A 27,701-nucleotide genomic window follows, 5' to 3' on the forward strand; every position below is an offset into this window, starting at 1 on the left:
TGATGTTCTTCTGCACCAATTCCTAATGCTGCTTTAAGTTCCTCTCCAATAATCTAGAAGGCTATTCATTTTGTTTTTTGCATTATGAAGAATTACTCTTTACTTTATTAAGCTTATTATGCTTATTATTTAGCATTTCATGATCTGGTTTGAAGTTTTCTTCTATTTTTGTAGCCTGTAACCTGAATATTCTTGCTTAAAGTGATGACTTACTATTATGTCATTCAGAGCATTGTTTTACCTATATTGGTTTGTTTCTTCATAGTTAGAAGTTTCTTTTCATCTCCTCAATGTTTATGGAGCCTTTATTTTTACCTGTACTTATTCTTCTGTATTGTATCTCAGCTCTCGATCTGCCTCTTATCCCTTTGCTACGACAGCCAATTTCATCACAATATCTTGCTGACTGGCAACAACTACTATATACCTGGTGTACTAGCTAGCAGAAAGCTTATCTGTCGTTTTAGTGAAGCTACCACGGTTTTTAATAGATTCTGCTGTCAGATATTTGTTGATCTATACTGTTTGCAATTAACTTTTACTCAATTTTATACACAAGATCTAATGCAAGTAAGCAATACTATTTTCTGATCTCCATAATTGCCTGTAAGCATACCTGTTACTCAATGTATTTATGATATAGTGTTGCATATTTGCAACTGTTAGTCTTTAAACAGTTACCTATGCATTCGACAGTTCACCATTCTTACCACATAGGCAATAACTGTTTTGAGGTTTTGCATCAACTCAAGGAAATAAGAAAATTCATGAGTTTCCCTTTTAGATATCTGCATGTTGAAATAGGATATCTTTCTGCATAAACAACTCAGCGAGAATGTTCTGAGAGTGTCTACTCAGGTATGCAAATATATAGTGTAAATTCAAACAAAAACTCAACTTGTATTATTTCTACTGCAATCCTATAGTTTGTGGTATTACTTTCAGAATGGGCATAGATAAAAATTCATTTTAAAAAATCGTAAGAGAATAAAGTATGATTCAGACGTGCATATCCTTGAACATTTAACTTTTTAAGTTAATGAATTTCTAAGGTAAAATAATCATTAATAATTTACTTACCACCAATAACTCTGAATACTTTTTTGCAACTAGGGAGAGGCCAATTTGCTAAATTTGATTTTTGAAAATTTTCCTTTAATTTTGAATATTCCATTGGAAATAAACTTTCTGTGGAATTATTCAGTTCTACAATAAACAGGAAGAAAAAACATAAACATGTTAGCAAACTTTATTTAATAATGAAAATATTGGTATCAATTTTCCATTGTTTTTCATATTTATGAAAACTTAAAAGAGAATAAGTTCTTGAAGATAAGTCTGTTACTTTCCAGAAGTACTTATTCTATCAATCAAGATGAATGAGACAATCTAGAGAATCATGTGATGAACTCTTAGAAAGTCTCTTTTATCTTTTTGAACAGCTGCCAACTGTGCTACCTGGCAAATGAGATTTGAAACTTTGGGCTCTTTCAAAAGCATTTGCAAAGCAATTATAAGAGAAGTTGTGGGTTTCTCACCAAATTCAGAGAATATGAAGACTATAAGACTATACAGAGCAGAAATGATATTGGCTGGATATAAAGCAATAGATATTTTTAAAATTACATATGTCAAAAAGAAGAGCCAGTTGGATAGATAAGGCCTTCTGAACTTGGATCAGTCTAAAGTCCAGTAGGTCCACATTTTTGTTCTATTTAAATATTTTTTATGCATTAAATTTATATACCACCCATTTCCCCGATAGGTGACTCTAATATTATTTCACTCATCAACATTCAATCGATGAATGCATTTGATGGAATACTAATGAGACACCCATTTCTTCTACTGAATATAGTTCGAAGAATGATACAGAGTAATTTGTTCTAGGACCTTCTATTATGCAAAGCCATCTAAAGTGTAAAAATACATAAATAATACCACTTCTCATTTTCATTAACTTTGCAATAAATGAGAAAACTTTATCTCTACCACAATCATAGGTGTAATTACTGTTTCAGTCACAGTTTTATTAAATCTTGTTACTAATGTGTTTTTCCTCTTAACACAGAAAAAAAAATTAATATGGAATGAGAAAAAAATCTTGTTGTCTTGATAAAAGTTCCCAAACTTATGGCTTTTGTGTATAATGGACAATGCAATAAATGCAATAAAGCTAGATGTTCAGTTACTATATATTGCCAAGAACCCTTTCTCCTGTTACTGCCTTAGAGACTTATAGTTCAATTTGAAATACTACATTTTTAGATTAAATTCTACTTCGGTACAATTTAATGTTACAAAAGGGGAATTCTTTGGTGGTAACGTATTCATCAGCTCTTGGAAAAAGACAAATTATAATGTATCGAAGACACAATATGCATGTCTGGATCTGTTCGAACTGATTTCTAGGTCTAGATAATGATTATGTGACTATTGTACATAAGAATCTATGGTTCATTTTAACTTACTAGACAGTGTAATGTTCTGTATGCATCTCAAGGAGGCAATGAAGGAAAGCAGTATATGTTAAAACTAAGCTAAACTGGTATGGAAACTTACTTCCAACCTAGTTATATAAGGGGTAAGGGCAATGGTAGGATTCAAATAATTTAACAATTGGTTCTCTGCCCTAATGACTGGCTGGGTAGGCGAGCTGGGTGATCATGTGACTGGGTGAGCGTGGCCAATTCAATGTCACTCATCACACCCAGCCCCACTTCCCAGCCACTCACCTTAAAGACCTCAAGGTACAATTTCCCTTTACTTACTATTTACTTACTATTTATTTACTATTATTGAACATTCAAAATGCCTCGAAAAACGCCCCGAAAAGGCCCCAAAAACAGCCGAAAATGGCCTGAAAAACAGGCCCAAAAATGGCTCAAAAATGGGTGGGGACAGGGCCAACCAGTGGTGAGATTAGCCAGTTCGCTGAACTGGGCAGAATTTTAACAAACATTTTGTGTGAACCAGTCTGAACCATCTGAATCCCACCTCTGGGTAAGGGTCTCTGACAAATGCTTGCCTCATCATAGTTTAACTCCACAAGCGCTTTCTTTTCATTTCTCATTACTGAGAAATCCTCACATATAAGCCTAGTTAAAAATTAAGCTGATCACAGGCACTTGATATGAGATGGCAGCATATACATTTAATAAATGTATATGAGCCTTGGTAGTACAAGGGTTTGAGGCACCCTGTTATTAAGCTGCTTAAGACCAGCTGCCTGCAATTACTGCAGGGTTCGAATCTCACCAAGGCTCAAGGTTGACTCAGCCTTCCATCCTTTCTAAGGTAGGTGAAATGAGGACCCAGTTTGTGGGGGCAATAAGCTGACTTTGTATAAATATACAAAAGGATGAAGGCTATTGCTGAGCACATTGTAAGCCGCCCTGAGTCTTTGGAGAAGGGCGGCATATAAATCAAATAAAAAAAATAAAAAATAAAAAAAATAAAAATAAAAATATTTGGAAGAGCAGACTATGCGTATAAATGATAATTGAGGAGACTGTAATACCCGCTACATGCATCCTGGATTTTGCCATGAAGTTATGCCAGTTGTTGAACAATTTTGACTGAAACACATTCAAATATTTACATATTAACTCTATATGACATTGCCATTGATGACACTGATTACTGAGACAATTACACTTTTAGAAACCTATATCAGCTGGCATCACATCGAATTTGGTTATATTTTCATTGGCTATATGTTATTAATATGTATTCCGGTACCTGGAATACATTTAATACTGAACATTTTCTTGAGAAGGATAGTTTTAATATTAGTACTAATTTGGAAATATAGGCAATAGTTACTGAAATGTATTTTAGGAAGGCTTTTCACCTGATTGAAAAAAAACGTGGGTAATTGGAGTACGGCAGAGAGGACATGGAGTGCTAGTTGGATTATCCTTGGCAAGCATACGTAGGCAAGGTTCGCAGAAAATATGATGGCATGGGTAGCACATGTAAGGATTGAAGTAGATATCCAAGCAAACTGCACAAAGGTAGCTTTCCTTATCTTTTCTGTGTTCATATTCTTCTTTTGTATTCATTGTCTATAATGGAATAAAAACATGAGGCAATGTCAAAAACTATTTTAATCATTCAAATTAAAGATGCAATACATGCCGTAATATCATTTATGACAACAGAATGCTTAATCTAAGTTTATTTTGCAATATATTATTTGGTTTAAAATAATATTACTAAAATAATATAAAAAATTATAGTGTGGCTCAAATAACCAATATTTAATTACTGAAAAAATAACAAAATCAACCTACTTGGTTAATCACTATTAACTCTCATGATGAACATACTTTATGATAGTATTAAGTTATAGATACAATTATATATTTTGATATGGGTCTATCAACAGGACTAGAAAAAGGTAGAGTTTTATCAATATGAATGGATCACTCATTAAATTAAGTAGTTGGTCACTGATGGAAACAAAAAGCTGGAATAAGACTGGACAGGTCCTGATTCACCATGGGTATTTTTATGTTCTTAAGTGTATGATTTTGTAAACCAATAATCTATTTCTAGTAGTTCCAGGATGCTCTTCTGCCAGACTTTTTTTTTAAAAAAACAAAACAAAACATATAGGCTTACTTGCTTCATGATAATAATGAAGAGCAGGTTAGATTTTGAGATCTGTTAAAAGCACAGAAAGAACTTACAATGTTTAGTTCTGGTTTACGATTTATTTATTTATTTATTTATTTATTTATTTATTTATTTATTTATTTATTATGTATTTATCATTCATTCATTCATTCATTCATTCATTCATTCATTCATTCATTCATTCATTCATTCGAATTTCTATACCGCCCTTCTCCTTTCGGACTCAGGGCGGTGAACAGCCAGATAAAAAACATCTATACAAACATCACAGTTAAAAAATAAAGTTAAAATAATTTATAAATTTGGCCCATAATTTAAAACTTGTCAATTAAAATAAATATTAAAATTTTAAAACTAACCCTAAAATCAGGACAGACCGGCTAACTGAAAAAAATAAGTTTTTAGGGCCCGACGAAAAATCCGGAGGTCGGAGATCACTCGTATCTCTGGGGGTAGATTGTTCCATAGGGTAGGTGCCACCACAGAGAAGGCTCTCCTCCTGGGGGTCGTCAGCCGGCATTGTCTGGCCGACGGCACCCTGAGGAGGCCCTCTCTGTGGGAGCGAACCGGCCGGTGGGAGGCTATTGGTGGCAGAAGGCGGTCCCGTAAGTACCCTGGCCCTAAGCCATGGAGCGCTTTAAAGGTGATCACCAACACCTTGAAGCGCACCCGGAAGTCCACCGGAAGCCAATGCAGCTCACGCAGGAGAGGAGTCACATGGGAGCGCCCCGTCGCTCCCATAATCCCCTGCGCAGCCGCATTCTGCACCAGTTGGAGCCTCTGAGTGTACCCCAAGGGGAGCCCCATGTAGAGAGCGTTACAACAGTCCAGACGAGAAGTGATGAGTGCTTGAGTGACCGTGCGTAGGGAGTCCCGGTCCAGAAAGGGGCGCAACTGGCGTATCAGGCGAACCTGACAAAAAGCCCCCCTGGCCACGGCTGTCATATGCCCCTCTAAAGACAGCTGCGCATCCAGGAGGACACCCAAGTTGCGGGTCCTCTCTGTGGGGGCCAATGATTCGCCCCCAATAACCAGCGATGGCGTCAGCTGGCTATACCGGGACGCCGGCAGCCATAGCCACTCGGTCTTGGAAGGGTTGAGTCGAAGCCTGTTTCTCCCCATCCAGACCCGCACGGCCTCCAGGCACTGGGACATCACTTCCAAGGCATCATTGGGATGGTCTGGGGTGGAAATGTACAGCTCAGTATCATCAGCGTACTGATGGAACTCCACCCCAAAACCACGGATGATCTCACCCAGCGGCTTCACATAAATGTTGAACAGGAGGGGTGAGAGGACCGACCCTTGCGGCACCCCACAAACAAGGCGCCTTGGGGTCGACCGCTGCCCCCCTGCCAACATGGACTGCGACCGGTCAGAGAGATAGGAGGAGAACCACCGCAGAACGGTGCTCCCCACTCCCAGTCCCTCCAGCCGGCGCAACATGATATCATGGTCGATGGTATCAAAAGCCGCTGAGAGGTCTAATAGGACCAGGATAGAGGAATAACCCCTATCCCGGGCCCTCCAGAGATCATCCACCAACGCGACCAATGCCGTTTCCGTGCTGTACCCAGGTCTGAAGCCGGACTGGAGCGGATCCAGATAGACAGCTTCATCCAGGTACTGATGATTTATATGACACTGTGTTATTAGTGATATACATACATATACATGAAATGTATACATATACATTTTGAAAATGCAAAGTTAAAAGATAAAACTGAAAAAAGATCTGAAAAAAAAAGCTCAGGAAAGAAAATGTGAACATGCAAGAAAGAAAAATAAAGAAAAAAAAAGAAAAGAAAATGATTGACTTCTGACTTTCCTTGGTACAAATATACTGGTAAGTAAAAAAAAAAAATTGAACATGTACTCTAAGTTTAACATTTGTATTACTTCCATTATTCCATATACTTGTAATCATCAAATCCTACAATCAACATTTCATTTCTTTCAGTTTCTCATAAAAAGTCCAAAAATGATTTCCAAGTAGAAATAAAATTTGTCAAAGCCTTTTCTCCCCATCAAGATTGTCAATTTCATCATCCTGACTTGAACGAACTACCATAAGTCTTCTTCTCCTGACTCTGTTTCAGTGTGGAGAAAATAATACCTCATTGGGGAAAAAGAATGAAGAAATGTTGTTTTTACTTATAACATCAAGAAACAATGATTCATGAACCCTCGTAAAATGAAAGGATGGAAAATTACAGCAGCATTCATTGAACACTGATGGAGTTTGGACAACAAAAAAAGAGTAAACTGAAGCAGAAGTTCTCAGTTAAAATGTATCTCTATTTGAAATGGCCTTTAGGTTCTTTTAATTTCCTGTTTTGCCTATATTTCCTAGAAGATAATGGCTTAACTTAAATGGCTGTTATAAGGCATACTAAGGAATTGTATATAAATCATTATACAGAATAAATTCCCTAAAGCACTAAAGATAAGCATTAAACTTGCACATGACTGAGTATTCCCGTAGGTTCCTTGTTAATAGCTAATAGGACTGCTTGGGTCAATCCACACATGCTTAATGCATTGACTGGAAGCATGTCAAGTGGATATGTACTTCACCAAGTCATTGTGATGGTTGAAGGAGCAAGAGCTTCACAGGAAGAGAGCCAGAGAATATCTATTGATCTTGAATGAATCTACATCTCCACAGCCAGATGGAATGCACTCTATTCCATTCCAAGCCTGTATCCGTTATTACTGAGAAGTTCAGGAAAATGAACTTTACAAAGCATCTAATGATTGGAAAGAAGCAAAGATTTTCCCTAGCTTCACAAGGAATTAGAAATCAGTCCTCTAAAAACTGACAATTGAGCAAATTATGTTATAAATTATTTATTTGTAAATGCTTTAGAAACATGCACCAGTTAATTAGTCTGTAGAGGTTTAATAAAAATTTGTGTCAGATGATTTTTTTCAACGGGTAACTTTCTTAGTGGACTGTAAAAATACTAAAACATTTGGCAAAATTTTCCATGACATTCTGACTGATTCATTGATTATATGTCATTAGGTCAACATTGATTCTTAGTGGCCAGATAGATAAACCTTCTCCAGAATGAGAGTCAGATAATATGAACTAATAAACATGAGATTCCAATGGCATAGTTATTAGGATGATTTGCAGATGTCAAAAATGCTAGAGTGTTCATCAACATTCTTCAACAAACAGAAATACGATTATCGTGTCAGATGTCACAGTATTCAGTCAAGGGCTGAGTACTCCTCAATAGTTGCATTAAATTTTGGATAAAACGGTAGACAGAATGTTTTCAAACTTGCAGACAGCATAACATTCTGCAGGATAGCTAATATTCTAAAAACAGAAACAACATTCAGAATGATTGCTTACTGGAATGTCTGAAAATACCAGAATGAACTTTAAATCATGATAAATGAAACTTTTCACAAAACCAAAGGAATTCAAATGACACTGGTTTGATAACAGCATATGTGAAAAGGATCTTACAAATTGCGATTCATCACAACCTGACAAAGAGTCAGCAATATAACACAATTGCTAAAAAGCAATTTTTTTGTTTGATCAATAAAGGTCTACTTTCTAAGTCAGAGAAATTAATTGTTTTCATTCTGCTTTGACAAGAACCCATTTTTAGTTCTAGATACTTTTTTAAAAATGAGAGAAACTGGAACAAAGACAGAAATGCTTAAAGATGACTAGAAGATTAGAAGTTAATGCTTTGGGAAAAGACTGAAAGGGAATGTTTAGCCTTGCAAAAAGAAAAAAAAATTAAGTTGCTAGTGAGCTGTCATATAAAAGAATGCTTTTTATTATTCCAGAGTGCCTGATTCAGTGTAAATATCTTATGTTTCAGGAATATAATTTCTGGTTGAATGTGATGAAAAATCAGCTGGTAAAAGCAGTTCAATAGTAGTACCAATTACCAAAGATGATCCTCTGTTTTGATGTGCTAAAGCAGAGTATAGAAACTGAACTTTTGAGGATGCTTTAATTTGGTATCATGTCTTGGAGGGAAGGGATGTTGGACTCAATAATCTAAATGTGATTTATTTAGCATTTTTAAAAAATAAAATAGTAAGGAACGACGTTTCATTGAGATTTCATAATCAAGTCATTCTAAGTTAGTAGTGTAACACAAGAATTTTTGATGGGATTATGACCTAGAAAGAAAAGATTAACTTCTCTGTCATTGCGTGTATCAGTATTGAATTATTTCACTTCCAGGTTCCAATGGAATTGCAAACATCCTGATTCACTCTCAAGTAATACTTTACTGTCCTATGTAATTTGTTCAAAAGGATTCCACAAAATCATCTTTCAACCCTGAAGCAAACCTGGCTGAGGCCGTCTTTGAGGCTTAAGGGTTGCCACAAGGCAGAAGACGGGACAGGGAGGGGGGATAATAGATAGAAGGGGTTTGTAGCCAAAACAAAAAGTTTTCCTGTGGGAACCAAGAACATTCCAACAGTTGCTGGGAAGAGGAGTTGAGTAACCAAGCAACTGACCAGCAACTCTATTGGACAATGTGACCGATGACTTGGGGGAAGGGGGCGCTTTCACTTTTTAATTAGGTGAAATCCATGGGAATGGAAACCATAGTTGGTTTTCACCAGTTGTGCCAATATGATGAATCCAATAAATTGTTCTTTGAGGAATCTACCTGCCTCGGAGTTCTGCTTTCTACATGTGCATTACTTGGAACGCTGACACCATCTTTATTCAAAGTTCTATATAGAACATATGCAAAATAAACAGTAGAAAGGTCAGCAGAAAGACTAAATTTATTTGGCAACCATTATGAATGTAAATAGCAAATATGTTATTTCTTTACTATGAATATATCAACAAATTTTATAAAGACAACTGAAATTTAACTTTTACAGTCAATTTTTAAACATAGATTTTAATGTAATTAACATGTCCTTATTTTTCATGTATAAGTAGTACCAGCAATAAGAATACTTTCAGGGTAACCAACCAAAGAAAAACATAGGAATGAAAATGTTCAAAGTTTATCTGAAGCAGAATTATCTACATATTCAACCTGATGCCTAAATTATTATTGACTACACTTACAAACCACAGATTCCATGTCCTTCAATATTATTTCATTTGCAACTGCTATTATTTAATTATTCCTGAACATATTAATACAATTATCTCAGCTTAACATTTAGTAGACTTTAGCTTTGGCTCTCAGAAAACAAATTCTAAATCATTAGTTGAGGAAGAAATGTACCCATCAACGTGGAACAGTGTATAAATGTCTACATGTAATAGGTTTAATTTTATTAATTAACTAATTAAACTTATCTTTCCACCAAGTGACTCATGTATAAGATGAGATAGAGAAACACTTGCTTAGCAAGTGTTACAAATATACGCAAATACAGACTGGGATCAGTCTTTTTTTTTTTTTTTTTTTTTAATATTTTATTGTAAGAAGTTATAATAGTACAATTTTTAGCCATCCGGTTACATAGTATGGAAAAAGAAATAAATACAGATTACATATTATGCATAAATAGATAATCTTTGCAAACCAGTTACATGGTAATAAAAAAAAATAAATAAATTAAGAAAAAAAAATTGTGGTCTCATATCATTTTTAGTATATATATTTATAATAATCTTTAACAATGAATTAGTAAATACATAAATTATATCTTTTGCTTACCCATGTAACCTTTCCTTGCCTTATTGTATTTCCTACCATCCACAGTACATCTTCTCTTACTATTTCATTTTATTATTTCTTGTACTTGCTCTGGTCTCTTTCCTTTTTATTTCAATTTCCTCTTCTCTAACCACCCGTACCACTTATCCCATACACTGTAATAATCTGAATCTTCTCTGTCATTGATTTCTAATGTTAGTTTATTCATCTCGGCACAATCCATTATTTTGCCGATTACTTGTTCCTTAGTTGGTATTTTTTTCTCTTTCCATTGTTGAGCGAAAGCGATTCTTGCTGCTGTTATTATATGCACTGCCAAGTATTTCTTCTTTTTTGCCATTTCCGTCTTAAGAATTCCCAGGAGAAGTATTTTAGGGTCTAATTCAAAGGTTTCACCTATTATTTCTGAAAGCCAATTGCAAATCATCTTCCAATACTTTTTTGCTTGAGAGCAGGTCCACCAGCAGTGGTAAAAAGTACCTTGCTGGTGTCCACACTTCCAACATTTTGGATTTGAGTTAGGGTAAATCTTGGCAATCCTAGCTGGTGCTAGGTGCCACCTATAAATCATCTTATACTGGTTCTCCTTGTAAGTAGTTGCCTTGGTGAGTTTTATATTGTTGTTCCATATTTGATCCCATTCTTCCAGATTTATATTTTTCCCAATATTTTTGGCCCATGCTAGCATTGGGCCTTTAACCACTTCTTCCATCAGGTCATATTCCACTAAGTAATTGTACATTTTGGCTAATAATTTATTATCTGTACCCATCCAAATTTTATCAAAATCTTTACTTCCCATTTCTATGCCGTATTGTTCTTTATCTTTTTTGTATCTTGATTTTATCTGTGCGTATGTCCACCATTCAACAAAAGTGCCTTGTTCTTTTAATTGTTCTAATGTTTTGAGGTTCCCTGCCTCATCTAGGATTTCTTTATATTTTACAGTTTTACCATGGTCCAGAACATTCGGGTAAATTATCGCCTCCATGGTTGAGAGCCAGCTGGGAATTTTGGTGTAATGTTTTCGTCTTATTTCTTCCCACGTTGACTTCAATATGTCCCTCAATTTATGTTTGTTGAAATATGTTTTGGTTTTTTTCCCCGTTTCCCATAAATAAGCATGCCAGCCCATCTGGAGATCGTGCCCTTCTAGTGTTAGGATTCTTTTGTTTGCTAATGTCGCCCATTCTTTTAACCAAACAAGAATTGCTGCTTTGTGATATGTTTCCCATATTGGTAATCCGAGCCCTCCTCTATTTTTTTTATCTTGTAAGCTCCTAATTGCTATTCTTGGTTTTTTTCCTCCCCAAATAAACTTCCTAATAGTAACATTAAGTTCACTGAAAAGTTTTTTATCTAATTTAATTGGCGCTGTTTGGAACAGGTACAACAATTTGGGTAGAATGCTCATTTTAATTGTCGCTATCCTCCCAAGGAAGGAAATTTGCAACTTCCCCCACTTCTCTAAATCTTGTTTTATGCTTTTTACCAAGGGGACATAATTGTCCTCTTTGAGGGCCAGGTATTTTGTTGAGATCCATACTCCTAAATATTTAACTTTTTTCACAATTTGGATTCCCATAGATTCCTCCAGGGCTTCTTTCTGGTTTTTCGTCATGTTTTTGGTGAGCATTTTAGTTTTAGATTTATTTAATTTGAGTCCTGCTACTTCTCCATATTTATCGAGTGTTTCCAATACTTGTATACCTGTTTCCACCGGTTCTTCCATAATTAGAACAACATCGTCCGCAAACGCTTGAACTTTATATGTTTCCTTCCTGATTTTAAGCCCTTTGATTTGTTCACTCTCTCTAATCTTCTTCAATAGCACTTCTAGTGCCAATATATACAGGAGTGGTGACATTGGGCATCCCTGTCTTACTCCTTTACTGATCTGAAATGTTTTAGTGAGTTCACCGTTTACTAAAATATTGGCCCTTTGCTTCTCATAAATTGTGTTTATTGTATTTGTAAAATTTTGTCCAAATCCCATTATGTTCAGTTGTTGCTTTATAAACTCCCAATTCAAATTGTCGAAGGCCTTCTGTGCATCTAGGAAAACTAATGCCACCTCTTTATCCGGGTGTTCCTCGTAATATTCTATCACATCCAGAATCATCCTTGTATTATTCCTAATTTGCCTCCCTGGGAGGAATCCATTCTGATCGCTATGTATTATTTTATTAAGAATTCTTTTTAGTCTTTCCGCTAATATGTTCATATATATTTTATAGTCAATATTGAGAAGTGAAATTGGCCTATAATTCTGTATCAATTTGGTATCCGATCCTTCTTTTGGTAGGAGTGTAATATAGGCCTCTCTCCAAGATTCTGGTATTTTATTTTTCGTTAAGGCCTCATTAAAAATTTGGAGCATTCTTGGGAGTAAAATGTCCTCTAATTCTAAATTTTTGTATAATTCCCCTGGGAATCCATCCGGGCCTGGAGATTTGTTCTTCTTCAATTTGGCAATTGCAGTCTTTAACTCTGTTAATGTGATCTCTTTGTTCAACATTTTTTTTTCCTCCTCTCCGATCTGTGGCATTCCCTCCTCCAATAAATATTGTTTTACTTTCTCTTTGGGTATATCTTCTTCTTTATATAAAGACGCATAGAATTCGCGTGCTATTTCCAATTTTTCTTCTTCCTTAGTTGTGGTATGGCCTTCGGTGTCTTCTAGTTGGAGAATAATTCCTTTCTCTCTCTCTTTTTTAATTCTGTAGGATAACCACCTTCCTGGCTTATTGGCATTCTCGAAATAATATTGTTTTGTTCTCTTGATGTTATATGCTAATTTTTCTTGATCTATTATATTTAGTTTATGACGAATGTTCATCCAGTTTTCTTTTGTTATTTCATTATCAGGGTTTTGTTGCGCCTCTTTCTCTGCCTTTGCCAGTTCTTCTAGCAGTATTCTTTGAGTTTCTCTCCTCTCTTTATTTCTGTATGCTCCATATGATATCATTAGGCCTCTTAAATAGGCCTTCATCGTATCCCAGATTATCCCCCGGTCCATTGGTTCTTTTTCATTTTCTTCAAAAAAGCTTTCTAACTCCCTCTTGACTTTATCAATGTTTTTTTTGTCTCGCAAAAATTGTGTATTCATTCTCCATCTTGTGTTTTTTCTCTTATATCTACTTTTCCATCTGATTTCTAGTGGATTATGGTCAGCCCAGGTATTGGGTAAGATTTCCGCTGACACAATGTCCATACCCAAGTTCCTGCTTACCCACATCATGTCTATTCTAGACCATGATTTGTTGGGGTTAGAATAAAAAGTATATTGTCTCTTATTGGGATGTAGTGTTCGCCAGATATCTACAAGGTTTAGTTCATCCACTAAGTCAAAGAAGGTTTTTGGTAAATTTTTCCTTATTTTCTTTTGACCTCTGGGTCTTTTGTGATCTTTGTGCGCATCAGCCACTCCGTTGAAATCCCCGATAATGCAAATATTGTTGTTATCCAATCCTCTTATTATTTCTCTTGTTTTGTTATAAAACTCTTTCAAATTTTTGTTTGGGGCATAGATCGCTGCTATTAATATTGCCGAATTGCCCCTCTCAATTTCAACAATTAGTAATCTACCTTTGGGGTCTGCGTATTTCAGTTCTGTCTTCATCTCTTTTCTGATATATAGTGCCACCCCTCTCTTTTTCTTCATGGCTAAAGAGGTATAAAGATTCCCCAATTTTTTATGTTCCAAATATTTTATATGTTCTTGTTTAATGTGTACCTCCTGAAGACAGACTATGTCCGCATTTTGTATGACTAATTTGTTAAAGAAGGTTTTTCTTTTTTTATGATCGTTAAGTCCATTTACATTGATCGATAGGATTTTCCAATCGTCCATCCTTTTTGCCTTGTGTTGATTTACTTGAATTTGAGGTTAGTATTGGCTCGAACTGCTCTTTGAGGTCTTTGTTTTTTCCCTGCTTCTCTACTTTCTTTCTCTTCCTTTTCTTTCTCCTCTAGGCTCTCTTTCCCCGTCGGGACCTCTTCTTGGGATCTTCTTTGGGTGAGTTCTTCTTCTGTGATAACAGCTTCCAGCTCCTCTTTGCTACTTTGTTCGTCTTCTGACCCTCTCAGTTGGTCCAGGAATTCTTGGGCCTCCACCAGACTATTAATTTTAATTCTTCTCCCTTGCCAAGTAATCAGCATGCCCTCCGGCAAGGTCCATCTAAAAAGTATATTCCTTTTGTTCAACTGTGTGGCTAGGAATCTGTAGTCTCTTCGTTGTTCTCTTACCCTCCTCGGCACTTGCTTCAGGACAATCACCTCCTTTTCCTTATAATTAATTGGTTCTTCTTTTACCATTTTATAAAAGAGATCCTTAACTTTCTTTCGTGCGAACCTTATATGTACCTCTCTGGGTAGTTTGTTCCGTCGGGCGTAGTTCGTCTGTATTCTATACACCTCATCCAACTCTTTTATTATATCGTTTGGATCCTGTTGGAGCACCTCCGCTATTAATTCAACCATTACTTGGCCTAAGTTTTCGTCCTTGTCTTCTGTAACGTTTTGAAAACGCAGATAGAAAGAGGCCTTGTCCATTTCCAACTGCATAATAGATTCCTCCAGATCCCTATTCTGGGCCATTAATTTTTGATCTACTGTCTCTAAATCTTTCTCTTGTTGTTCCACCTTAGATTCTATTTTTTGTATTCTCTGTTCGTTCTTTAAAATGGCTTGTTGTATGTCGCCCATTTTCTGATCAATGCCTTGTATGTCTATTTTCATTTCCTGGTGATTATTAGACATTTTCTCTTGCATTAAGAGCATTGTCTCTTGAATCATTGCTAGTGATGCCTGCATCACTTGCATTGTTGGAATCACTGATGCTTTCTCAATTTTTGGTAGCCCTTCCATCGATTTTGGGGTTGCAGGGGACGACATTATAATTGTGGGACTTGAAACGCTAGAGGTTACTTTCTTTCCTGTTTTTGCCACAGTGGATGCAAAACTTGTCATCTCCCTGAGCACTTTCGCCTGTTCTTTGACTATCCTTTCTATATTCCTCCAAACCGTCATCCACTAATTAACTTCCCTTGCTTAGTTTAACAGTTCTAAAGGAATTTACAAGACAAGTAGAAATGGTATAATCGACCTTTTCTCCACTATGCTGCCCACTACTTAACTTTGTTGACTAATCCCGATCAATAAGCACTTAATTAATTGATGTTATAAATTAAATCACTATTTTATAAAATTGATTCTTAATAGTATTAAACACAATAATCAATCAATAATCACTCTATACGCACAACAATAAATAAGTAAGTAAGTAATATATAAATAAGTAGATAATTAAATAGATATATATATAAATGGGAATATAGATAAGTAAGTAAATAGAAAATAGTAGGTTCTAATATGTCTATACAGGTATTTAAATAAATTAGCTATATTATATTACTACTTTTAATACTTTAAATATATAGGTGCTTTAAATAGATTTAAATACTTATATAAATATTTCAAGTACTTTAAATGTGAAGAGAAAAAAAAAGAAGAATAAATATGTATATATTATAGTTTTAAACTATTTTTGAAGTAATGACAATATATATTAATATAGATTTAAATTCAGGTCTTCTTAGTCCCTTCGAGTACCACACTTATTAGAGTCTATGCAGGAAAGTACATTAATTTAATATCACCCTTCTGCTTCTCGCTTCTTCAAAGTCTCCTTGTAAAAATAAGTTTAATTATTCCGTTGTTCTCTTCCTGGTGTTCCTTCTTTCCTCTCTAGCTCTTCGTTGTTCTTCTCGTTGGTATCAAGTATGGTTGCACTTCCGGTCCTAAGTTTCCGGTCGTTCTCCTCTCCAGTCAGCAGAATCTCTTCCCCACGTCCTCAGCGCTCGATCTATGCAGCAAATTAAATCCAAAAAGGTAGTGCCGCTGGTCCGCTTGCCGATCTTTCCTCCTCCTTCTTGCCAGCCTGTCTGCGATCTTTTTAGCTGTCAATCCTCCTCCTTCTTTCAATCGCCGCTTTTTTCCTCTTTTGAGCCCTTCCACTCAGACCCGGCTGGCGAGGCTTTATCTTCCGATCTCAAGCGCGCTCTGAAGAAAGTGGTCACTGGTGCACTCGCCTTTCTTTCCCGGAATTTTTGCTTCCTCTCTTGTTGGTTATCGTGGCTTCAGGTCTGCCATTAAGAGGCAGACGCACCCCGTTAGCTTGACAGTGGGAATCGGTCGCGCCGGGTGGGTTTGCGCTCCACCACTCAGCTCACCGAAGCCCCACTAATGTCCGTGAAGCCCTCCAGGCTTCCACGCCTCGAACGGTCCCCAAAACGTTGCGTTAAGTGGCAGTGGGAGAGAGCGATCACTCTCACCACGCCATGACACCTCGAGTCACCAACCGGAAGTCTCCGGGATCAGTCTTAACCAGCTTGATGTGTGATGTAATTCTTGTTCTAAATTGTTCAATGAATGTATGTATGTATGTATGTATGTATGTATGTATGTATGTATATCAATCTCCTAAATATAACTATGGGCTGCTAACAATTAAAACAAAGTAAAAAAATAAAAACAACCAAAATTAAAAACAACAGAAAACGTATACAGTAGCAGCTGAGATACTCAAAACATTCAAACTGCTACCTGTCAAAGTGAGAAATCCAGAAATCAATAAGAAAGCTCAAGCCATCATTAATTCCTGAAACGAAGGCCCAAGCAGTCATTACTTAAATGATAAATTCTAACCTATCTCATCCTTTCCATTATTTTGGAAGTTCTAAGATGCAATAAGAAATCAATTTCATCTCTAAAAAAGAAAATGATGTTTGCAGTTTAATTGCAGACAAATTTGCAGACAAATTTTTACAATGTAGAAAGTTGACTGAAATACCTATAGAAGAATCCATTGAGTTTTTTTAAAAACGGTTGTATGAGCTTCATAACCCACTCACTCCACCAAATAAACTTCAGGGTACGTATATTTGTCCTTTTTCTACATTGAACGTAATTGTTCACATAATTGTTCACATCAAAGTACATTTAAAAGAGTTCTCATAAATTTATTTATGACTGTCTGTAAACCGTGTTAATTATTCTAAAGTCCATTTTTTCAAAGTGTTAGCATTACATTACAAAACTTTTCTGTAAAAGATTGAATATGTTACATTACTTCTCTTCTGTCACATCTAACTGCAAAAAATAACTGGGAGCTATATGAGTTAGAAGATATCTCAGTTTAATATTTAACAAATGTTTACTTGAATGTATTAGATATTAAATGTAGCCTCACTTCAAAATTGGTTGTTCTCCATTGTAGTGGAGACAGCATCCAGGAATGGGTTGTCCTCGTCTGCTAGCCAATAGGACTGAGTCTGCCAAAGTTGCGAGGACACGCATTCACCAACGGTCTCCAGCTTTTGACTCAGTCCTAGCGGAAGACAGGCGTGTTTTTTGCTTAGGGCAACTAATTCCTGGATACTTTCCCCACTTTTATACCCTTACTACCAACGTGGCAGCTATATCACCAACTTACCAGCTGTGCCACCAACTATTCCAGCAAGAAGAGCTTTTAACTTGAGCCCACTGAGGGCCGCACAGCAGCAATTCAGGTCACTGGAGGGTGACTCTGACAGGGCAGCCAGATCAAGCATAGCTCGCAGCGCTGACCCAGAGCCTTTTTGAAGCCCGATCAAGGCTCCAAAGTGTTCTGGCTTGGTGGGAAGCTTCGCGCTCTGCTCCTTGCCAATGGGTGACCAAGCTGTCAGGTAAGCCTGGGACTGTCACATTTGAGAGCCGCCACCAGTGTTTTCGGACTGTATTTGATGAATCCCTGCCTGATTGCGGGCATACTCGAGAGATGCTGGCAACCGTCGCCGCGGAGCGTGGGCCAGATCCTGAGCCTCTGCTCGGTTGCGGGCATACTTGGCAGCAGCCACAAGCTGCCGCTTTTAGAGGCAAAGCCTTTTGAAGTTTGGTGGAGTGGTGGTTGCCTTAAAATAGAAAACTCGGCGGCTGCCTTTAGCGGGGAAGCCGCTTTGCCACCGGACACTTCAGTTTCGGACAGGAGAAGAGGCAGCACCGCAGGAACCTCAGGATCGAGGTCTGCGAGTTGCAAGACTGTGGCTAAGCTCTACAGTAGTTCAAAGACCTTCACTAAGTCGTCTAAAGTGGCTGAGAGGGACGCAGCAAGGTGCCAGAAGGCGCTTGACCGCGAGGTGGCCAGGACACTAGAAGACACTAGCAGTGGACTACCTCAGACGTTTGGGGTGGCTTGTTCCCACCATGTGGAACAGCAGTTGGCTCTGCCTCAGGCTTCTGACAGCTGACCTTCCCAGTCCCTGTCACTAGATGGCACTGCTGAGCAGTTTTTAACAGAGATTAATCGGCCCAGCAACAGGGAATCGCTTTAAGGCTCCCTCCCAGAACCTTTTTCTGCCTCAACTGCATGGCAACAGCCTGTCGGAGTCAATATCTCACCTGCAGCGGCGACCTTTACCCCGACTGCAGCGGGGATCCACTCAGGGGAAGGGCAAGACAGGCAGATACCTGCTAGCAGGTAGGTCTGATCTCAGAGGCCATTAAGCAGGGCATAGCAGCTGGCTTACAGCAAAGCCATAGAGCTGCTTCCATCAGATCTGACCATTCCTGGCCTGTAGATCTGCCACTTATGGCCCAGGCTCAGGGGGAAAATTTGCCTACACAGAGCTCTTGTTCCCCGGTCTCTTCTAATCACTCTGCCTCAGAGGAGGGACTGCCCAGGGACTGCTTAGGTCTATCAGAGGATGAGGGCTTAGCCCCGGATCAGCCAGCTTTTGCTGGTCTGTTCCGCCCAGCACTGTTCAAGACTTTATTATACAAGGCTAGGAATGCAGCACACTTAGTGGGCCATCTACCAGCTCCTGAGCCACCGCTGGACTCATCGTGACCAATGAGCTCGCTATTTTCTGAGCCGGTGGCTGAGGCAGAAGTCCCTTTGCCACAATTATTTTTGGATATTGTACAAAGGCAGTGGGCAGCACCTGGGGCAGAAGCAAATCCCAGCAACCTGGATAAGTGATTCTACAATGTGGACTCAGACTTATCCAAGGCACTTCAAGTGCCCGTAGTGGACGACCCGGTGGCGGGCAGCACAAATTGCACCATCCATACTGGCAGACTCACCTGAGGATGCCCTCAGACCCGAGGACAGACTGGCGGAGCAAACCCTCAGGAAGGGCCACCAAGTGGCAGCGTGGGCTGTGAAAGCATCCACAGTGGCATCTTTTTATAACAGAGCCTCATTGATGTAACATTTATGTAAAGCCGCTGGGTGAGATCATCCGTGGCTTCGGGGTGGAGTTCCATCAGTACGCTGATGACACCCAGCTGTACATCTCCACCCCAGGCTACCCCAACGATGCCCTTGAAGTGATGTCCCAGTGCCTGGAGGCCATGCGGGCCTGGATGGGGAGAAACAGGCTCCGACTCAACCCCTCCAAGACCGAGTGGCTGTGGCTTCCAGCGTCCCGATATAGCCAGCTGACGCCATCGCTGGCTATTGGGGGCGAATCACTCGCCCCCACGGAGAGGGCTCGCAACTTGGGCGTCCTCCTGGACGCACGGCTGTCTTTAGAAGACCATTTGACGGCCGTGGCCAGGGGGGCTTTTTATCAGGTTCGCCTGATACGCCAGTTGCGCCCCTTTCTAGATCGGGACTCTCTACGCACAGTCACTCAGGCACTAGTCACTTCCCGCCTGGACTACTGCAACGCTCTCTACATGGGACTCCCCCTGGGGTGCACCCGGAGGCTCCAGCTGGTCCAGAATGCGGCCGCGCGGGGGATTATGGGGGCGACGAGGCGCTCCCATGTGACACCTCTCCTGCGCGAGCTGCACTGGCTCCCGGTGGTCTTCCGGGTGCGCTTCAAGGTGTTGGTGACCACCTTTAAAGCGCTCCATGGCTTAGGGCCAGGGTACTTACGAGACCGCCTACTGCCACCAATAGCCTCCCACCGGCCAGTACGCTCGCACAGAGTGGGCCTCCTCAGGGTGCCGTCCGCCAGACAATGTCGGCTGGCGACCCCCAGGGGGAGAGCCTTCTCTGTGACGGCGCCCACCCTCTGGAATAACCTTCCCCCGGAGTTACGTATAATAACAGACCTCCGGATTTTTCGTCGGGCCCTGAAAACTTATTTATTTCAACTAGCTGGGCTGGCTTGAGCTAAATTTTAAATTGGTTTTAAATTGGGTTGTTTTAATTTACGGCCAGAATATCTAATTATTTTAATACTGTTTTTTAAATTTTGTATGCTTTGTTTTTACTTAGGCTGTGCACCGCCCTGAGTCCTATTTGGAGAAGGGCGGTATAGAAATTTAAACAAATAAATAAATAAATAAATTGATGTGGCTAAGACAATTGAAGGACAGAATTCCTGTGACAGATGTACGGTCTCATCAAGACCTAACAAGATTTCAGCTGCCTTGGAATTCTCCGCGGACGCCACACTCAATGCAGCATGGTTCGCTTCAAAGACCATTACCTCTACAGTGACTTCCAGACGACTCCTATGGCTCTGCCAGTGGCAGGCAGATGCCAAACACAAGTGGAGACTGGCCTCCGCCCCATTCTCCAGGGAGCGGTTCTTTGGAGATTCCCTGGATCCAATCCTGGTGGAATCACGTGACAAACATAAGATCCTCCCATCTCTCTCCTGGCAGGTAGACTCTCACCCTCTGCCATACTTCCGCAGTCAGACTTTCAGGGGTCAGACAGCAGTTTTGGACTGCTTCGGCCACAGCGCCCCTTCCAGCAGCGACAGGATCAACAGCAGGATAGGACGGGGAGGTACAAGCAATTTCCCCCTAAACGGCCCTTTCGAGGGGGAGGAAGCCATTCTTTCAGACACCAGAAGTAATAGCAGCGCTGGCTCTCCCATTGGGAGACGCCTGGCCCAGTTTGCCAGGCAATGGGAGAACATTACTACGGATGCATGGGTTCTGGGGATGGTCCGTTCAGGCCTCTCCTTAGAGTTCCTCTCCACACCCCCGAGGTTTTTCATTCGCTGTCCTGTGTCAGGGAACAGGATCAAGCGGGACCTCTTGGAAACCGTTATTCAACAACTGTTGGATATTCAGGCAATCCAGCCGGTTCCAGAGGACCAGCATGGGGTGGGATTTTATTCCATCCTCTTTGTAATTGCAAAGCCCTTGTGGGGGGTACAGGGCAATTCAGGACCATAAAAGACTGAACTGTTGCATAATCTACAAGCAGTTCAAGATGCATTCGCTTCAGTCCATTTTGGATGGCGTCAGGGAGGACGGCTTCCTCACTTCTATTGATTTCACCGAGGCTTATCTTCATGTCCCCGTTTTTCCAGAACGTAGGCAATATCTCCGCTTCTATTACGCAGGCCAGCATTATCAGTACACGGCCCTGTCCTTTGGCCTGTCGTCAGCGCCCAGGGTGTTCACAAAATTGTTGGCTGCCTTGGCGGCACACCTCCAGGCTCTTCCCGTGTGTGTCCAGTGCCACCTGGATAACATCCTGATCCAGTCTACCTCCAATCCCAGGCATGTGAGGATCTCAGTATCACCATCCAGGTGCTTCAGAACCACGGGTTCTCGATAAATATCAACAAGAGCCACTTTACACCAACCAACCGATTGCTGCATTTAGGAGCAGAGATAGACACCATTGGGTGCAGGGTACATATCTCCCAGGAGTGACAGGCAAGTACAAGGGAATTAGTGGGTCAGATCAAGAGGGGCTGTACGGTGCCTCTCGCCACACTTTTGCAACTCCTAGGCAAGATGGTGTCCTGCATTTCCATTGTGCCTTGGGTGCGCTTGCACGCCAGGGCCCTCTGCCTTACCAGAGGACAGGCAGGAGCACTTCCCCGTCCAAGGTTAGGATGCCTCCGGAGGTGATCCGTTCCCTGAGTTGGTGGGCTTCCCCTACTAAGCAGGTATATACAAAAGTATGAAGGCTATTGCTTAACGCATTGTAAGCTGCCTTGATCTCCGGAAAAGGGCGGCATATAAATCGAACCAATAAATAAATAAATAAATAAATGAATGAATGAATGAATGAATGAATGAATGAATGAATGAATGAATTACTAAGGGCTGTTTATTCAAAGAGCCAGAGCACCTGACGGTAACAACAGATGCCAGTCTCTTTGGCTGGGGGGGGGCACATCTAGAAAATAGGATGGCCCAAGGGAAGTGGTTTCAGCAGACCTCAGCCATAACATAAATTGGTTGGAACTCAGGGCAGTCCATCTGGCCCTTCGACAGTTCCAGGATATAGTGTCGGGCAGACATGTTCTAATTCTGACTGACAATGTAGCCACTAAGGCACATATTAACAGACATGAGGGTACCCAATCCAGGTCTCTCATGAGAGAGGCTGAGAGGCTCTTCTCTGGGCAGAGAGGCTCCATTTGTTGCTAAGGGTGGAGCACATTGCAGGGGCCACCAATGTGCAAACAGATTGGCTAAGTAGGCCACAGTTGATCATGCAGAATGGTGCCTGCATCTGGCTTTATTTCAGGAGCTGACAGAGCACTTCAGACAACCAACCGTGGACCTCTTTGTAACCCTGGACAATGCCCAACTGACAAGGTTTTTTGCTTTTGGTTTTTGGAATATTTTTTTTAAAAAAATAAAAAAAAATCAGACTTTTAAAATTTAAATTGGATTTTTAATAATTTAAATTGGATTTTTCTGATTTTTATCATCTTCACCAACTATTCTTCTGCCACAGGTATTACCAATATATCTATTTTTGTGTTTAAAATAATCTTGGTGTAATTATCATACATAAAAACAATGTTCCATGATTTTTTTCAAACTCCCCATCCCAACCCCGCAAATTCAAAACAACATAGCAAGCAAAAAGACAGATTAGAATTTATCTCAATTTTTTTTTATCTGCAGAGTTTGGGTCAACACTTAAAAGCAGAATTACCTATCTGTAGGACTATTTTTGCTGTATTATAAATTGCAAGTATAATAGAGTTATGCTACACAGAACAAATGATGAAAAGAGAACATGCACTTGCACACAAGATATGCTGGAAACAGTAGCTGACAAAAGATAGTTCTGTTTTTCTTTCTTCATCTCCATTTTATATTTTAGAATCTGGCCAATTTGTTCAGTCTTGGATATAGAAGAGTCTACTGTGTGCCATACAAAAAAGGACCGTTGAAGCAAAATTAGCACACTATGTATGAATCTTCAAAGCCATAGGATATATCACATCAGATACATTCAGTGCATTCCTGCATAATAAGGTATCATATTGCTCATATTCCAAAAGTTCAGTGCATTACAGTCTGCATATAAACTCCAGCCATCTGCATGTGTTCCCAATGCCATCAAACTACTGATTGCAGAGAAACTCAGATTGAGGCAGGATAATCCAGTGATAGCTTTAAAAAAAATCTACAACTTCCTTTAAATAATTTGTCTTCATTGAGAGCAAGTGTTCTTTATAATTCACACAATATATATCTATTTTTAAAAATCGTTTGCATCTGGGATTCTCTTTCGCTCATCATTAGGATCTATACAATAAATAAGTACTCTTTGTTGTGGTTAATACAGAGAATAAAAATATGAGGAAGTTTTTAGAACTATTTCAATAATCTACATATACACCACAAGCTCGTTTGCTTGTGAAGAATGATGCTTGATCAGTAAATTTATGCAACAAGACTTCATATAATAAATTTTGTTTTATTTTTCTTCTAATTTTCTGTAAGAGAACTTCTGTTTATTATCATGAGGTTCACTTTCCAAATCTATAATGTAAAATCAGAATATACATTTATTATCGAATGTACCATTCATTTCAAAGCAGTTATATGAATTTCCCATTTTAAAATTCCATTTAGCATACTACTCAAGAATGTTGGCAGATGGCTCTTCCTTTTGCACTGATACTAATAGTTTCTGTACATCTCTTGCCATCTCTTTAATTTACTATACCTTTATCCTCCTATAACAATGATTAGCAAATGATTCTTGAATAACCTTTAAATGAGATGTATTTCTGGTGTTTTCATAGTTTCAGATTTTATGGTCATTGGAATTAGACTATTCTTTGCTATAAAAATTTACTAATAAAATAATAAAATTTTATGCGCACAAGAAAAATTCATGCACACAAGAAAAGGCAGCTATACAGTGGTGGGTTGCTCCTGGTTTTGTCCGGTTCTATAGAACTGGTAGTAAAACCGGCAGGAGGCTCTGCCCATCCGCCACAATGTCATCATGGGCGATCTGCACATATATGCGCACATGCTCCCGTTGCGAACCGGTAGTAAAGGTAAGTAGAACCCACCCCTGCAGCTACAGTATATTTTCAAATCTTACATCCATCAAAAACTAGGTTAGCATAGAATATCTGATCAATACAGACTAGTCTTAATAATAGATGACAGCTGTAGGTAAAAAATGCGAAGCCATCAACTGAATACATCAATGGGTAGCCATATGATAAATAAATAAAATCAAAGTGCAAACATAACAAAAATCTAATATTATTGGAAGGGTAATCATTTAAGCACTCGAAAGAGTCTAAAATAGTAGGAATAAGATTGATATCATTTTTTCTTAATTTCTCCATTCTTTTCCCTTACATTTTTGCTTTATAATTTCCTTTCAAGCTAGGATAATCAGAACACCGTATTACAACCATGGCTGTATCTTGCATTTTATTATAATGACACTTTTACTTGCAATCCCTTTCCTATTTTTTTTTTATCCAAGAAGTTAAATGTCATGGAAATGAATTTTGAAACAGCATGGCAGGAATGAGGACTGCTTTCCTATCATTTATCTTACTAACAATTGCATTAACTCTTGTAACTGCAATTATAGCACTGCTGTAATTATCTGTACAGCAGAACCCATTATCACCATTTGGTGGAGAAACGTACTTACTAATTGTGTATCCTTTGTCGTTTTAATAAGCGATACTGTCATGGGTCACATAGTTTTGTAAGTCACCATTTCAAAGAAACCAAATATTACACACACAGAATATAGACCTGTGAACTGAATATAGTTCATTCTATAGTGACAGTACCTTTGAAAAATCACCAACATTTTATTTCAAATGAAAGTAGGCCTCTGTCATACTGATTTAGTTATTTATGTTACTATATATGCCTTCCTTTTAGATAAAATTTACAGGTAACTCATGCAGAAATCAGTATGTTCTTATACATGTGTTTCTGTAACTATGAATAAAATTTTGTGCAACATACAATAATGCCCAAATTAACTCTTTTTTGGCCTTGTTTATACACAGCCACAGATAACTTTATAGTCATATTGAGACTACATTTAATAATCATTTAAATAGTGATTCGCTGTTGTAACATCGAGTAATTTTATTAATTTTATTAGTTTTTATTCTCTATTTTATTCTCTATTATCAAGTTATTAACAATTGAACTTATGTTTTGTATAAATTCATTATTACATTCTGTATAGAAAAAAAACAAAACTAGAGTAGAATTCAAGTAGTAGACCAAAACTTAAATAAAAGCCACAATTAACAGCGTTTAGTCCACCAGGTCTCACATAGTCAGTAAATACTTAGGCTATAGACAACCATTAAAGCATTTCTATACTGTTGCCCCAAAAAACCAAAATCCTTTACTCCAGGGGTATCAAACTCGTGGCAGGTGGGCCGGATGCATCACACGCTGGCCATGCCCACTCACGGTTTAGCAAAGGGGGAAAAAGTCATGATACATCACGTGACGACAATTGACGCCACGAGTTTGACTCCCTACTCTACTAATATGTCGCTATGGTCAGCATATATTGAGTTTGACTTAAAGGAGTACATTTTTCTAGCCTGTACAGATAAACGTTTTTAATAAGGACCTTGTTTAAATCCTATCAGTATCACTTTCGAATGAGTGTTGACTCAAGTCCCTGAGTTTTTCTTGGCAAGATTTCAGAAGTGATTTGCCATTGCTTCCTTTCTAGAGCTGAGAGAAAGCCCAAAGATCACCCAGCTGCCTTTGTGTCCAAGGTGGGCCTAGAACTCAAGAGTCTCCCAATTTCTAGTCTAACTACTGCACCAAATGAGCATTCTCTCTCTCTGGTACCCAACTAATAAACTTCAGCTTTATACCCCTCATCTGAACTTACTGAGAAGTAAATAAGTTTATACCTGTGGAATTTTGAAAGATTCAGATATAAAATAGTTATTTTTTACTCTCTAATATCTGACCTAACCTATTCCTGCTAGAAACACTTCACCGCATTCTAAAATAACACACTAAATCCCTCCTAGGTTCCAGGAAACAAACAATATCTGTAAGAATGTAATAAATATTTATTTTTCCTTTAATAGCTTGGAGCTGAATCCCTGAAAGCCAACATATTGCAGCTGCCACAGTACTCTTGGTGACTTGTGCTGGAGCCAGAACTGGCTGCTTCTCATAGTACTCTGCATTTGAGGTCACCCTGAGGCAAACTTTTAAAGTCAGTTGATTTCCTTGGATATCACTTTACTTTCTTAATATCTCCATTCTGTTTCTCCATTCAGGAGAATGCCTTTCCAGAAAAGGTAGGGGCCAATATCTAACCTAATGATGTTAACTAAGAAATGCCACTTTCTCTGCTTCCTTCTCTCTTAACAATGACAGTGGTTTTTGAATTGAATCTTTATGTTGCTTCTTTAAATCACAGTTAGGAAATACTTTGAATAATAGATTATTTTTACAATACTGTAGAAATTCTGGAGCATTTAATCTGATAAAAATAAGTACTTTCTAACTTTCTAGAAGAAAACCAAATTTCCTATTTAGTCTTTTTAGGGTGCAGTCTGAAAAATCTACATTGCCTATCAAGTTTGATACAACTGAGAGTTTGGGACATGGAATATTTTCATAGCTCCAAAAATGATTATGAGTACAAGTTTTCATTAAAAAAATTAATTCTCATTGATAATGATGTAAAGCACTTATTAAGTTCTTAGCAACAAGAAAAAATCAAGTAGAGGTTCTATTTTATATCTTCTGTAAAGTTCAGCCAATGATTAAATGTTATTGAGATTTTTTGACATTGACTTTTAAGAAACAGAAATGCAATTCCTTGGCTAAGATGCTACACATATTTATCACCAGCATTTGGAAAATGCAATAAAATCAGTCACAAGATTGTACAAAAGTTAGCAGATACTGCATTTCAACACCAGGTATAAGCATTATCATTTTTAAACTCTGCAGCCAAAAAATGAAATAGTGTTAAATTTTACTTTATAAAACGTTTTGAGCATAATATAGCATGTGGCATCTTATTTATTAAAGTTTACAATATTTTGTTGCTTGGTAGCTGGAGGAAATTTGGTGCCCCCTGCTGTTAGAAAAAATCCCACATTTCTGTTACTATATACCTACTTGAGAATTCCTTTATAC

General features: G+C 38.6%; 1 protein-coding gene across 1 annotated transcript in view; it reads right to left on the bottom strand.

Moving 5' to 3' along the window:
* Positions 1 to 27,701, bottom strand: part of RNF180 (ring finger protein 180) — a 43,050-nt gene that overhangs the window by 8,924 nt on the left and 6,425 nt on the right. Inside the window, exons 3-4 of the mRNA XM_070935862.1 lie at positions 3,854 to 4,067; positions 1,081 to 1,206 (exon numbers count right to left, since the gene is read on the bottom strand). Coding sequence (XP_070791963.1) covers positions 1,081 to 1,206; positions 3,854 to 4,067 — 340 coding nt within the window. The remainder of the gene's footprint in view (positions 1 to 1,080; positions 1,207 to 3,853; positions 4,068 to 27,701) is intronic.

The sequence above is a fragment of the Pituophis catenifer genome, unplaced genomic scaffold, assembly GCF_029215685.1.
Source record: "Pituophis catenifer annectens isolate HBS135680 unplaced genomic scaffold, rPitCat1.0.hap2 SCAF_2, whole genome shotgun sequence".
In the NCBI taxonomy this organism is placed as follows: Eukaryota; Metazoa; Chordata; class Lepidosauria; order Squamata; family Colubridae; genus Pituophis; species Pituophis catenifer.